The 14,878-nt window shown below is 21.9% G+C and overlaps 1 protein-coding gene across 7 annotated transcripts in view; it reads right to left on the reverse strand.

Moving 5' to 3' along the window:
- Positions 1-921: 921 nt before the first annotated feature.
- Positions 922-14,878, reverse strand: part of LOC112591030 (regulator of G-protein signaling 17) — a 29,155-nt gene continuing 15,198 nt past the window's right edge. For 4 of the 7 annotated variants that reach the window (XM_025334664.1, XM_025334661.1, XM_025334662.1 and 1 more), the window contains exons 3-10: positions 8,434-8,666; positions 4,922-4,963; positions 4,029-4,040; positions 3,492-3,572; positions 2,893-2,954; positions 2,288-2,454; positions 1,320-1,581; positions 922-1,058 (exon numbers count right to left, since the gene is read on the reverse strand). In XM_025334664.1, coding sequence (XP_025190449.1) covers positions 1,345-1,581; positions 2,288-2,454; positions 2,893-2,954; positions 3,492-3,572; positions 4,029-4,040; positions 4,922-4,963; positions 8,434-8,666 — 834 coding nt within the window. In that variant the 3' untranslated portion in view covers positions 922-1,058; positions 1,320-1,344. The remainder of the gene's footprint in view (positions 1,059-1,319; positions 1,582-2,287; positions 2,455-2,892; positions 2,955-3,491; positions 3,573-4,028; positions 4,041-4,921; positions 4,964-8,433; positions 8,667-14,878) is intronic. The other 3 variants (XM_025334666.1, XM_025334665.1, XM_025334667.1) reach the window with 3 other exon arrangements.

Raw genomic sequence — 14,878 nt, forward strand, 5'->3', positions numbered from 1 at the left:
ATATTATATTGTGTATCTAAAATAATTATTATTAGTCTGAACTAAATATAATATTGTAATATGTATTATACTATATTTTGAAGAAATATACTACAATTTTTCATTAGAAATGTGTGCGTTAAGTGCACCTTAATTCAAGTCTAGAAAATTATGTGTTCTGTAGTATTGTACATTTTAAATTTGTTTTAAATGTTATATTCACAATACTAAAAAAAAAAAAAAACAATAATAATAGTTATAAACTCATAAAATTAATTGGCACAGTTAAAAGCTTCTTATATGACATAAAAAAAAAAATAATAATAATAATAACTAATACAAGAATGACAGAGGTAATCATATTAATGAACTAAAATTATACAGTCTTTTTTTAGACTAGAAATGATTATGTAGTAAATTATATTTTGCTATTACATTTTTTGTACGAAATCATATAGAACGGAAGTAGGTATGACAATTACAAACATTAACGATTCTATTAAAACATTTAAATTGAGTTAAATACCATCAGAGTATCGAATTAAATTGTATTGAATACCGAGTATTGCGTATATTAGTCTTAAATAATTATTATATGCAATTAAATAGCATTAATTTTTTTATAGGTAACACAATTTCATTTTAATATAAACTTATTTATAACGTATGACATAAATCATTATTGTTTTATATTTACACATAATAATTTATTAAATATTGCATACTTTTAGAGAAAAGAATTTGTGTTGTGTAAGTTTAATATAAAAACAATTAGGTACTTTCATGAAAGTACTCACATGACAAACACAAGATAGTGATGATATAAAATTATAATAACTACTATTTTTAAGATACAAAAAAATGTATTGTTGCGAATGAAATAAATTTTTTAATTATTATGTATAAAACATTTATTTCCTTAATAATTAAAACCTAATTTATTTTTACATCGCGGTTTTAATACAAATTTTTCCTTATTCTACCTGTATAATATGTTAATCTACGAACATTTTATCAATTCTGGTCCCAAATACATGGGTCCAAACGCAGGCTTGAACACCAAATACGAATTATTATCGCTGAAAAATATTAAAAATAATACCAATATTATTATAGAATTAAATTTCTTTTTATATTTTAAAATAAAATGAATAGGTTTTGATTAATATATGTATATTTTACAATGATAAAAGTTCATCAACTTTTGTCATCACGTTCATAAATATATTTATTTATCTTCTATTAACATTTAACTAATAATTTATATGTTGTTCATTTCTAAGTCTAATAACAAATTAAATATAGAGATTAAGTCAACAAAATATAAATATTATAAGTACCTGAAAAATTGTCCAAGTTTATTTTTCATATATTGCTCTGTTTGCGTTTGGTTGGGGTTTGTTGGCCACTGTTTGGAGCATTACCGGTAGCTCCATTTTCGAGTTTCGCTAATTTTTTGTACTGCGATGAGTTAATAAATCTTGGATAAGAATCCCTATGCATAAGCGTGTAAATTTGTAGCTGAGCTTCATCGAACATATGAGATGATGGTTGATTGATGTTCTTATTGACGATATCACGAACACGAGAGTCTAAACTCACCTAATTAAAACAAATAATATGTGTTGTAAATAAAACTAAAATTAAAATGCATACTTCTCGTTGAAGTCAGATTACCTGCATCGACTGAGAATTTACCTACTTTTAATTTTAAACATTTTTACTCTCAAAAATATTTGCAGAAATATAAAATACATTTTATTTAGAGGGAATAATACAATAGAATTTCATGAATATAAATAAATACCCAATGGCATTAAATAGCATAAAATTATTATTATACCTAGTTATTGTTAAATAACACAACTTTTATATAATTATTAATCATTTATGGTTTGTTTATTAGAGATTCTTTTTATCACTCATAAATCATATTTAAATTAAATCGATTTTTGTTTTAATTTAAATTTGTTACTATAATCGTATAAATGCTGAGTAGGTAATTATATAGTAACTTTAGGTATATTATTGTTTACCCTATATAAATATAATGTGTTAGTACATTTATCATTGTAGATAAAAATAAATTTTTCAATTAATACAAAACCAATATTATTCCAAATAATACTTTAAATTCTATAGACTGTGATATCGTAGTAATTCATTAAATTCTTAATTTATGGAAATAGTCAGGATGATACGTAAATACCCTAAAATTTAAGTAAATAATAACTGTTATTTGTTCTAAATTCTAATGTTATTACAGTTTATTATATACCTCTAGAAATACTGAAATATGAACACTTACTTCTTTAGGAGATAGAATCGAAATGTAATCTTCGTAAATGAATCGAGCTTTTTCCTCTATTATATCGGGATTTGATTCTTTTTTTAACTCTTCGACTGCCATCCAGAACAATATATTTTCTTCGCTATATTCACATCGTAAGAAATCACGAAATATCTTTTTTCCCGCTGCGTGAAAAAAAGGGGTAAGAAAAATAACGATATTTGTTATGTTTTACAATTTTAGCACAATTATATAAGTAATGAATATAACAATATGCTTTATATTATAGATGTGAATGTGCGTGCCAAATGTCAGAACAACATTTACTAGAGATAAAGAAAATGTATATTTTCTTTTTCCTTGATTCAAAAATTGAAAATATTTACTGAATTTGACTTTTTTTTGAATATTTTAATAAATATTTCTTACAATTTTCATATTAATTTATATTTAAATTTTTGCTTTAGAAAGTAAAGACATTTTGATGAGTGTTTTAAAAATTATATGTTCCCTTCATAAGAAATTTATTAAATTGATACTGGCGTATATAATATACTATGTATATTGTATGTGTACAAATGTTGAACATGATTATTTAATAGAGTATTTATTGATTTAATTACCAGGACACTTAAGAAGTCGGTCAAATGATTTACTCCAACTTCGTATTTCGTCCAATGGAGGCCTGTAATGATATTGATAATTACAATTTGTATCACAGTTTATATATAATATAATATAAAATGAAAAATGAAAAATTGAGGATACTACTTAAAAATATGCAATTGACTCGAAGCGCATTAGTTTGATAAACATATGGAAGCACTCTACACGTCTCCAATATTTTTATTAAATTAATTAGTTAATTTTTTAGAGTCAATAATTATTACATAAAAAAGTAGTAACGTAATATTATTATTAAGTCAAAGAAGTTTATTAGCTGAGTTTCAAAGTAAATTTTAGCTTTCAGCAACAGATAGATTATTGAAGACCTTCGAATCACACGTATATATAGCTTTAATTTAAAAATACATTTACATAAATGTAAATCTAATATATCTAATATTTCTTTAAAAAAGTTATTTGTTCTAATTTTGTTTATAATTGAAAATAAGTAAATCAAGACAATGAAACTTTAAATTAGTTACTAATGTTTGTAATTAATACCTATTAAATATTATTTTGTATAACTATATAAGTGCATCCATTTATATACATTTACCTTAGCTCAACGGGATTTTCGATTATGCCGCCGCTAGACCCATTTCCGTTTGTTTTGGGGGGATGACCTTTTAATGGGAAACTGAAAGAATACATCAGTATTGTTAATTAAACATATTTTTCCATTTTTAAATCTAATATTTTACTATTAACCATAGTTATATTATGAATATTATTTTAGTTCTAAAAAAATATAGTGATGTATTAATACATAATAATATCTGTGTAATCATATTTTGCACAAAAATTATATAATTGGCAAATTGGTTTACAATGTTTGATTTTAACTATTATTTTAAGTTATATACCTATTATATAAACATGGTATACTTGAACTTATATGTATCAAACATATCGTAGAAAACAGTTAAGTAGAAAGATTGTGATAGATTAGGAAGTAGTAAAAATCTTATTAAATATTATATATTAATACAGCACATAATCACGAATGTATCTACAATCATGATTTCGGTGTTTTAATATTAAATTTTATTCATCTTAGTAGACCATATTTTTTTTATCAATACATAATACTTACCAAAAACGATCCCTGTATGCGTGAAAGTTCAGAATAAAAAGCAACAAACCGTATGTTATTAAAGATAAGTTTAAGAATAATTTTATTATTATTACCCTAAAATTTTGTTATTATACAAAACTGGAAAGAATAATTAATTTTTTTAAGATAAAAAAATGTTAAATAACATATTCTTAATGTATTTTGTAAAATTTTGGATTTTTCAAAATCACATAAAACTATTAATAGATGTGTCAAATTGTATACACAATATAATTACGGATATATGTCAATAATAATTCATTAGACTAATGATATATGAAATAAATAATAAATGTAAACATAATTTTGCATCTTTTCAGAAAATCCCATAATAATTTTAATAGTCGTAAACATAAATATTAATTCCTAATCAAATATATGTAATATTGTTATAAAAATCAAACATTATATTATTGATAAGTTTCATTAGTATACTATTAAATTATAAATATAACACAACAGAACTTGCATGGAAAAATTAATAGAATTTATTACTTTTTTAGTGTTCTTAAATTTTTTAATTTTCAATTATTTACTTAGTATACTCATATTTTAAAACCTCAAAAATATTTGTTTTTTATCGATGATAAAGTAATGATTTGTCGTTTTTCTGTTAATTTAAAATCTAGTATTTAAATAATTTATCATACAAAACAATTTACAGTTTTATAATGTATTTTTACAGCTAGCTTAACTTTTTAAGGATGATTATTTATACAGTATATAGTATGTATACTGAATAAAAGAATTATCACAAATAATAATAATTAAAAAAATGTATTGTTTATATTTTTACTTAATAGTTATTTTATATTTAATTTTAAAATTAACACTTCTAAGTACAGTTAATCTATAAATTAGTTTTTACTTACCATAGCTTGCATATCCTACTCCTGTACGCATGCAAATAAACACTGATTGTACACAAATAAGTCAATTAAAATAAAATATTAAATTAAAAATATACATAAAAAAATGTCTTAAGACTCAATACAAATAGCATATAGAATTTTATTTTTTAATATTATATAACTGTATAAATTATTAAATATATGTTTACACATATTTAAATTTTCAACTAAAAATATATGTACTGATACAAAACTAAAATTCATGGACACTTTCCCATCTGCAATTTCCATATTCGATAAATTTACCAGTTTAATACACTTGAAGGTAATAAGTGCTCAATGTGGAAAAATATAAATATTAACTAATAGGTAACTTGATAAATATTTCCATGATATTATTACCTAATATTATATACAAAAAAACATCATAAAATTAATTTCTTGACTACATTAGGATATGAAATAAGTATAATATAAGCAGTCTATCAATTTATACTTAGTTTAAAACCATATTCAAGATTTAATGACTATATTTAATTATGATAAAGAGCGATGAAATATAATTTTAAATAGTATTTATAATAACTCCCCAACTGTAACAGAATAAAATTGTAAAAATTAAAATTCAATGCATTAAGTCCAAAAAAAAAAAAAAAAATTAGAAATAAATTTTGTGAAATGTTATTATAAAATTCACCAATATCATCTATTTCATCGTGGTAAAAAAAAAAAAAAAACAGAATTTTCAATAAGTTTACGTTTATTCTACAGTTATTAAAAAATACACTATGAATGATTTCAAAGAAAAATTAAGCTTATTAGTAAAAACTATCGAATTAAAAGAATTTCAGAGGAGTTTAATATTTGGTATTAGTATTGGATTAATAAAAATTAGGTTGAATTTCAGAGTGACAAAATTTTTGAGTGAGCTCATTGTGAATATTATCCTATGTATTTTTAAATATTTTATGTATATATCACTGCCTCTAACAATGTGCACAATAAAAAGATCAATTAGTACACTGAAAAAAGTAAAAACTGGCTTCGTTCGACTAAAGGTGAAGATTATTTAATGGTTGTATTTGATGAGAGTTCATCATGAAAGAGTGAACTTAAATAATAATAGTTTCATCAAAAATTCTATTTATATTTTTGAAATAAACAAAAGAAATATGAGATAATTATTTACTGATACCAAATAAAACATTTAATGTTTATTTTTATTTTTTTCGTGTACTTATTAGATAATTTATTTTAACAAACTATTGAATACCAATAAAAATATTAATTAAATAAATAATAACATATAATTATAGCATGTTTAGATGTTCAAATAACATTATCATTCTATTTTTACTTAAGTTTGAGATTTTTTTTGCCTGCCCTCCCCTCCTTCAAAAGTTTACCTATAAGCGTCCATCCATTTTATTGAATCAGTTTCAATGTTTGTATGACAATACATTTGTAATATATTTTTGTTATTAATACTAAAAGGCACGTGCACAAAGTTGCTCCTTCCCTCCAAGCATAACCAATTTATTTGAAATTTATATACATATTTTGCAAAATATTTTCAAATTTGTTATAAAAAAATAAGATTGAAGATATGCAAATTTTGTGCAGCTCTCTTTACACATAGCTAGTGACTTAAAAATGATAACAACATTTTTTAAATAATTGAATAATCTAATGGCCACGCGACTGGTATGTCAGTGTCAGTCAACTTTTTATGTTCAAGTTATTTTATTTTATACTATCTGAATTTTGTTTTCGTTTACATATTACGTTTATTTTTGTACTTGCGTGGTTTTATGTATTGTAATTATACGTTATTTTATTTCAAATACGAAAATTTTAAATAATATTATATCTATAAATTATGTAAAAAGTTTCAAAAAAAAGACATGGGTAATATTTTTGAAAAATTTAACAGAAAAAAAAATGTATTAGAAGGAAATTTATATCAGATTCAATAGTTACTGACAAATTTCTTAGTAGACACTATACAATATTATAACATAATGAGATTTATTTTTATGAAGACGATTATAGTCGTACATCGAATACCAAATACTAAAAAAATTTAATTTTATTATATTCGTACATTATATTATATAATATAGAAATGTTAAAAAATGTCTTATGGAGAAACGGCTGACAAGAAAGTGTCCCGATACCACATATACAAATATCATGTTTGTACATTAAATATTAATTCAATATAGGTATCATAATTTTTATTTTTGTGTACAAAAAATATATTAAACTCTGTATTGGCTTGGTACGGAGGAGTAAACACAACAGTGTTCTAATAGTGTCAAGCAATATGTGCCCTCAATTGATTTTTCCCAGATGATTGATCGCTTGGGAATTCAAGCAGAAATGACACACTATTATACCCTCTACTATTTATTCTTGCCATTTAAATAATTATTGATACATAATATAATGTCATAACTAAAATCTTTTAACATAAAATAAAGCAAAAACTTTCTCATGAAAAATTTGAATCCTGTTCTGAATATATTTACTATAAAAATTCCTGATAAGTAAAGTAATGATATCATTACCTAAGATTTATCATCATTTCCATAGTTTATTATATAAGGTTATCACTTATTTTCATCTTACTATCAATTAAAAATTTTATATTTGAAATATAAAATAATCCAAGTATCGATTATATGCCTATATTTAACTACAGTACAAATTTCCGCATAGCTATCGCAAATATTTATCTCATTAATTATGTGTTTAATTAATTTTTTTATTATTATTTCCTTTACCCTTATTAGGAATTGTCACCATTTCCTAAATGTCAACATGTCAGTATATACATAAAAAATGTATCAATGAACATTAGTATTTCTTATATATTTACCTTATTTTTGCCACTAAAAATATTAAACATAACAATGCATTTTAATCTTTGGGTTATTTATCCATAGAACAGCTACCATAGTTAATAATCGTGGATAATAAATGTTAACTTAATCACATTGCCATTTGGTAAATAGTATATTATATAATAATAATTATATATATAAAAATGTATTTACAACTAACTAAATTGTATTATTACTTATTAAAATTTAAATTAATTTGTTGATATTTCAAATATCGCTTTAATTGAACTATTAAATGATAATGATATAGGTACCTAATGTACATTTTAGGGGAAATATAAAATAATGGATTATGCGAACAATAAACACAAGAATGATTTTTTAATTATATTAATATAATTATTGTTTTTATTATTTAACAATTTTTATAATTATTTAAATAAAGCATGACAATAATTAATTTTTAAATGTAATAAATCATTTATAGTTTTAATGATTATTTTTAAATAACTGACATTTAAAGAATATCTTTAAGAATATTATTTATATTATAAAATATAATAAAAACCAATAGAAGTTTTACGTGAGATTTTTTTAAAAATGGAAATAATAAATTAACAGTAATTTCAATAGTCGATAATATGAACTTCTAGTTTAAAAATAAAATAAAAATATATATATTCTTACCAAGAGCATCCGCAACAACAACACCAACAAGATATGCATGGATGCTTATGAGTGGCCGTCACTTGCGTCTCAATGGCCGTGTTTGGTTCGGCTACGTCTGGAGGCACAGGCAGTGGATCTGTCGGTGTACTGGGATTTCCAGGAGGAGTGAACCTGTGCCTGGCCGTGCACGGTGGCGACCCACCCTGTGATCCAACTGGATCGCCCCTTTCAATCGGCACAAGCACACTCATCTATAAAAAGAAAAATATCACGTTAAAAAAATGTACCTACGTATATAAAATATATGTTATGAAACTTGTTTAAATATAACAAAATTGAAAACATTTATAACTTAACATTTAACAGGTATTCTATCAGGGGATATTAAGTTATGAATAATATAATATGTGAGGAAAAATTATGAAATACGCATTCAATAGAAAACTCTGGATAACTGTATACATGTATATACTTAATAAACATTAGTGAGTAGGAAAAACGTGTTTTAAATAAATATTTCATTAAATAAGAACAAAATAAAATACAACATTAATTTTAAAAAAATACTATAAGCAAAAACATAATATAATGTAATAATGCTTCTAACCTAAATAATTTAAAAATAATATTTAACTTTTAGCTTTTTATATGCAATTTATATCATTCTTTAACATATAAGAAATGTAAGAATTTTAAAAACCTTTAAATGGCCTAAAAAAAAATACTATATATGGTTGCACTGGTTGCAGCCAAAGTGTTTTAATAATGAAATTGATTATTCAATTAAGTTACCCTTTGAAATATACGTGAGTACGTGACTAATAACTTCAGTTTCCTTTTTTCACTATAATGCTAAATTAAAAGCATTGTATTTTTTTTTTCTCAAGGGTAGAATACATTACTAAAAACTAAGCTAATGGATCTTGATTGATTGTTTGGTCACGTAATGTTAATACTTTGACCAAATATAACCTCATGGTTTCTAGTTACCTTTAGGTATTTCAATGATTTTATTAAATAAAAAAAAAACATATTCACTTTAACTTAAGAATAATCAATAATATTACCAAAATAACCTTTTTAAATTTTTAATAAATTTATATATAATAAATATCACCGTTAAATAAATAATTAATGCTTATACTAATATATTATTCCTTGTTATATCAGGTGTATTGCTTAATACTTTTAATTATAATGTATAAATTACGTTAAGTTATACTAAAATTATATTTTTAATGAAGTTTAATATTTTCTTTATGCATTTTTATATTTTTATTATTTATCTTATATACAGAAGGATTCACCAAGCGTATTTACTTCCTTTTTTCTTTAACTATGTAATTATCGAAGTCTAATTTCTGGAATTTTTAATTAAACTTAAAGATCATATTAGTAAATTCTTAAGATTTTTTTTCAAGTTTCTTAAAGAATCCCCTATGGCAATACAAACTTTTGTTTTTCAAATAAGAACTTTTCCACTTTTTACTGTAAATCATTAATTGAAAAATTTTATTAAAAATCCAAAACAAAATAATTCTCAAAATAATAGTTTCTGAGTTATTAAACATAAAGATAATATCCCATAGTAAGGTTTTCTTAAGCACTTAACATTATAATACATTATTATGTAATATGTATTTAGTCAAGTACTATTGTTATTGATATAATTTATATAAAATTCTTAATGCTAATAAATATAATTAATATTAATTACAATAATTTTCAAATAAATCAAAAAGCATACATATAACTTTATTTTTTGATTTATTGAGTTATCTATCTTTAATTGTTATGTTTGTTAAAACAATTAATTAAAATATATATTAAACAGAAATCTTATAAAAAGTATAAATCGTTATAAATTACTACTACTTACTATAGTTACTAATACTTATTACTTAATTCTATCTTAGTCTATACAATAATCAAAATTAGAGACTACTCCATATCTCCCTAGTTATAAATTATTTCCGTTAACGATATTTTGAAAAACAATTTATATTGAAATATAATCATTATGTCATCACAACAAATATTAGTTAATATTATCGATCACATAGGAACTTTACAATATTGTAACCAAATTAAAAACTCGTTTTTTTTTTTTTTTTAACAGTAATAACTTCTATGTAAAACAGGTAGGTATCTATAAATTACGCAATAAACTTGACCTTATACATGTACCTAATAATTATTATCTAGTAGTAATAATATTATAATAGGAATAATATTCTAGAATACATTGAATATTCTATACTGTGAACTAAGTAGGTAAGTAAATAAGTATTTTATCATAGTGGAACCAATGTATTATATAAATATTAAATACCTACCTATTACAAATTCATATTACCGTTTATTAATTACCTTTTAAGTTTTTATAATAAAGCATTAAAACATATTACTAAAATAAATTGATTATGGTTTTTATAAATTTGCTTATTAAATACAAATATTTTAATATTATTGATTTTCAACTATTCACATAATTTATTGTAGGTATTACCTTCTAAATTTATTATTACATTGTTATGTGTAAAACATTAGTACTTTATCATTTGATTTTCTATAACTTGATAAGATTCCAATTTTAAGTACCTACTAATTTTTCCACAAATAATTACTAGAAATCTTTATGTTTGTAGAATTCAATTTCGACAAATAATTTCTTATTGATTTTAAAAACTAAAAATGTGTGTGAAGTTTATTATTTATTACATACTTTTTCACTGTCATTGATTAAAACACAATATACAATGCAAAAACTAGTCATGTAGATGAATGAATTGAATAAGATTATAGTGTATTAGTACTTACTTAAATAATTTTACTAATTCTCAATCTATGCTCCCGAGTAAAAAAGTGTGTTGCCTCCTAATAATTAAATTGATTTAACGTTAATCATATTCATTAAATAATGTTAAAACTTGAAAGGCTTTATTTTATTTAAGCGTTAAAATTGATATAAATGACTCTTTTACTTTACTTAAAACGAAAAAAATTGAAATTAAAAATTTGGGTAATAAAATTTTGATAGATATAAATTAAATTTTTATAAAATTGAACTTTGTATAAAATTATTAGAAACAAAAATGTAAATACTTAAATTTACAGACAACAACCACAATTAATTTTCATAGTTCTATCATGATTAACAATTATTGATTTGATATACTTATTATTTTTTGAAACCAATTTAAAATATTACAATGTACGCTCTAATTAGTAATAGTAAACAAAATAATAAAATCATAGTTAGACCTTAAGATATTTTAACATCCGTTCTTGTTTTTTCTTACAAGGCCCCCAAAGTGATAATGAATAGCATCTCTACAATTCAAATATCAAATAAAAATAATTGAAATTTAAACTATAAAAACAATATCTTTAAAAATTTAATTATTTTAATAAACTTACTTACTTGCTAATTTTAATTTTTTTACTTTTCTTTACTCAGTTTGGCCATTTATTATTAAATTATTATATCGTTCATGTTTATTTTAATTTTATTAAAACTACTTTTTTATAAAATATACAGGTAAGTTATAAATTTAAATGTTTTAGTAACAAGACTTAAAAATATGTAGATTTATATCAGAACACAATTTTTAATACAGAATTAATTAACATAAAAATTATGACTATGGTATATTATGCATTAACTATTAACTGAATTCAATTATTTTTATTTTTGAGTTAACACTAATCATATTCTATTAGTTAAATACACTAATTGATTAGACAGTTTTTAATACACTAATCAAAACTTGAATTTGTTCATTAAATAATCACACCTAATATTCGCCATAATAATATATACCTTTTAATCAAATACATTATATTGAGTTATTTGTAGTTTCATAGAATCACTGAACCAACATTTAATTTATAACTATGAAAATTAAATTGACAAATGTTAACAAATGACGGGTCAATCTTTATTTGAGCCGCCCAAATCACCGGGCAATGTACAGGTTCCCTACTTCAACTCGTCATCAACGCTGATTCAATAAAATCAAAGTACGATTGCTATAGTCTTAAATTTTTTTTTTATTAAACGTTAGTTGTATGTTTAAATATTTAGGAAGAGATAATGCAAATATCTAAATTCAATGTTTTTTAGTGGAAAATTATACTTCATTGATAAAAAACTTAAGAATAAGATAAATACTTATAATAAATGTATAATACAACTTATGTAAGCATAAATATTAATTAAATTAAATAAAAACAGTTTCCAATTATATAAATATTTACATATTGATTAATTCAAACTTCAAACTAAACAATTATAGTGTAAGCCATTTTAAGTTATCTTTCACATATTGGCAAATTAATTTGGTATAGTAATTAAAAATTAATGCAATATTTATTTTGTCTATATTGTAATTTAATTTTTGTGTAATAATTGACAATAAAAAGCTAATTTTAACTTCATTATTTACTTAAATTTTATCAAATGTTTCATAATTATTTAATATTTTAGAATTTCTTTTTTTATTTAAGCACAAGTTTCTACATTTTTTTTTCTGAAAATACAACAAAATTTCTCGATGAACTTTTATAAAAGAAAAAAAAACCAATAGATAAATTTCAATAGAAGATTGGAAAAGAACCTTAGTTCATTATAATTTTTTTATAACAAATTATGCCATCATATAAACTATTTTCATAATGGAATAATAAACTAACTAAACTTAATAGTTAAAATAGAATTTATTGGACTTGGTAAGAACTTAATAGTATTACAGATTTAACTTAAAAATTATTAAGGTATTAAAATGCATATGAACTATAAAAATATTTTAATAAATTATAAAATATTGATAGATTCATGAACATTAACAAAATGTTCAAAGCATCAAATTAAAACTTCTAGTTCAAGTTTCATATTAAATTTATCATTACTTTCGTAAAATTATCCTCTAAATAATTAAAAATAAAAAAGTAATCTAATTTGAAAAACTGAAGTTTGTTTTACCACAGGACACTCCTTAAGTGGTCAAAGTATTAAGAACTCAAAAATATAGTTTTAAAGTATATTTCAAATTCTCAAAACTAGATTTTGAATAACTGCACTATTGAAAAAAAAAAGGGGGGACTTAATATTATTTATTTTATTTTATATTTAACTAAACTTTGTTCTAAGAAATTCATAATTCTTTTTTTTAGATGATAAATTTTTTTTATAGCAATCTTTAGTTATAATTTTATAATCGAAAATAAAATATTTTTAGGGTTGAAAACAACTGAGACATTTTTAAGATGACCATATAAAAAACTATCTTTGTACCACCAACTTTCATTCGATAGAAAAACTATATGAAACTTTTAAAGAACTTATTTTATCCAAAAACATAATCTTAAATAAAACAAAATAAAAGCTCACATAATTTTTGAACAAATAGCTTTTTTTTTCTCACAAAAACTAAAACTATTTCTATTATAAAGGCAATAAAATAAGTAAACTATTATATAATATTTATATCCCGTCACTTACATACTTTTATATAAATAACATGCTTATCTATACATAATAGATAATAGATATGTAACCTACGTATATTCGTTTGTAGTCCTTTATTTTTTGTTCTATAGTTTTTAAATTAATGTTATATATTAGAGTATTAAATATTAATGTTAAATTACAAAGTTATAAAATGATATACTTAGTTATTTTTATAATTAATACATTTGTAATACAATAAGAACCTTAACCACATAAAATAAACTAAATTAATTTTATATATACATAATATAAAAATGAGATAAGGTAATTAAAGTAATTGAGATAAACCTTTTCTAACTTTTTGTAAATTGCACAAATTACTGCAATATATTTTTCATCAAATAAATTACTAAATTAATCAATATATTTTAAGTTTCTTATATTAAAAGTATATAGGTTTATTCAAAAAACTATCCTTAACAAAGCTCAGTGAAAACCACATTTACTGACCTTTTTTCAAAAAAACAAGACTACTGAATTCAGTATATATTATGTCTAAGATTGTTTAACTAATATTTAACTAAGAAAACCGATAATTAAAAAATACTGTACAGACTGAGGTTTCAAACTTTTATCTTCAAAATAAAATTTACTGGTTTATCATTGTTAGTTGAAAATATTTCATCAAAACCATTCGTCAAAAATAAATTTACAAATAATATTGTTTGTTAATATTAAAATTAGTCATATATGAGTGTGTGTGTGTGTGTGTGTGTGTGTGTGTGTGTGTGTGTGTAAAATGATTTTTTTTTTAAATTATGCACGTCAATAATTGTCAGATACAAGTTCTTACGTATTTTTAATTGATTTCTATAATATCAACATACTTATTAAAAAAAGAACAACAAATTTTTTTTTTTTTAATTTATATTATAATAATATAATACACAACAGCAGTTGGGTAAAAGTAAAATATATAATACGTCTGTGATGACACACCAATATCATACC

The sequence above is a fragment of the Melanaphis sacchari genome, unplaced genomic scaffold (genome assembly GCF_002803265.2).
Source record: "Melanaphis sacchari strain LSU unplaced genomic scaffold, SCAv2.0 Contig128_pilon_pilon, whole genome shotgun sequence".
NCBI classification, from domain to species: domain Eukaryota; kingdom Metazoa; phylum Arthropoda; class Insecta; order Hemiptera; family Aphididae; genus Melanaphis; species Melanaphis sacchari.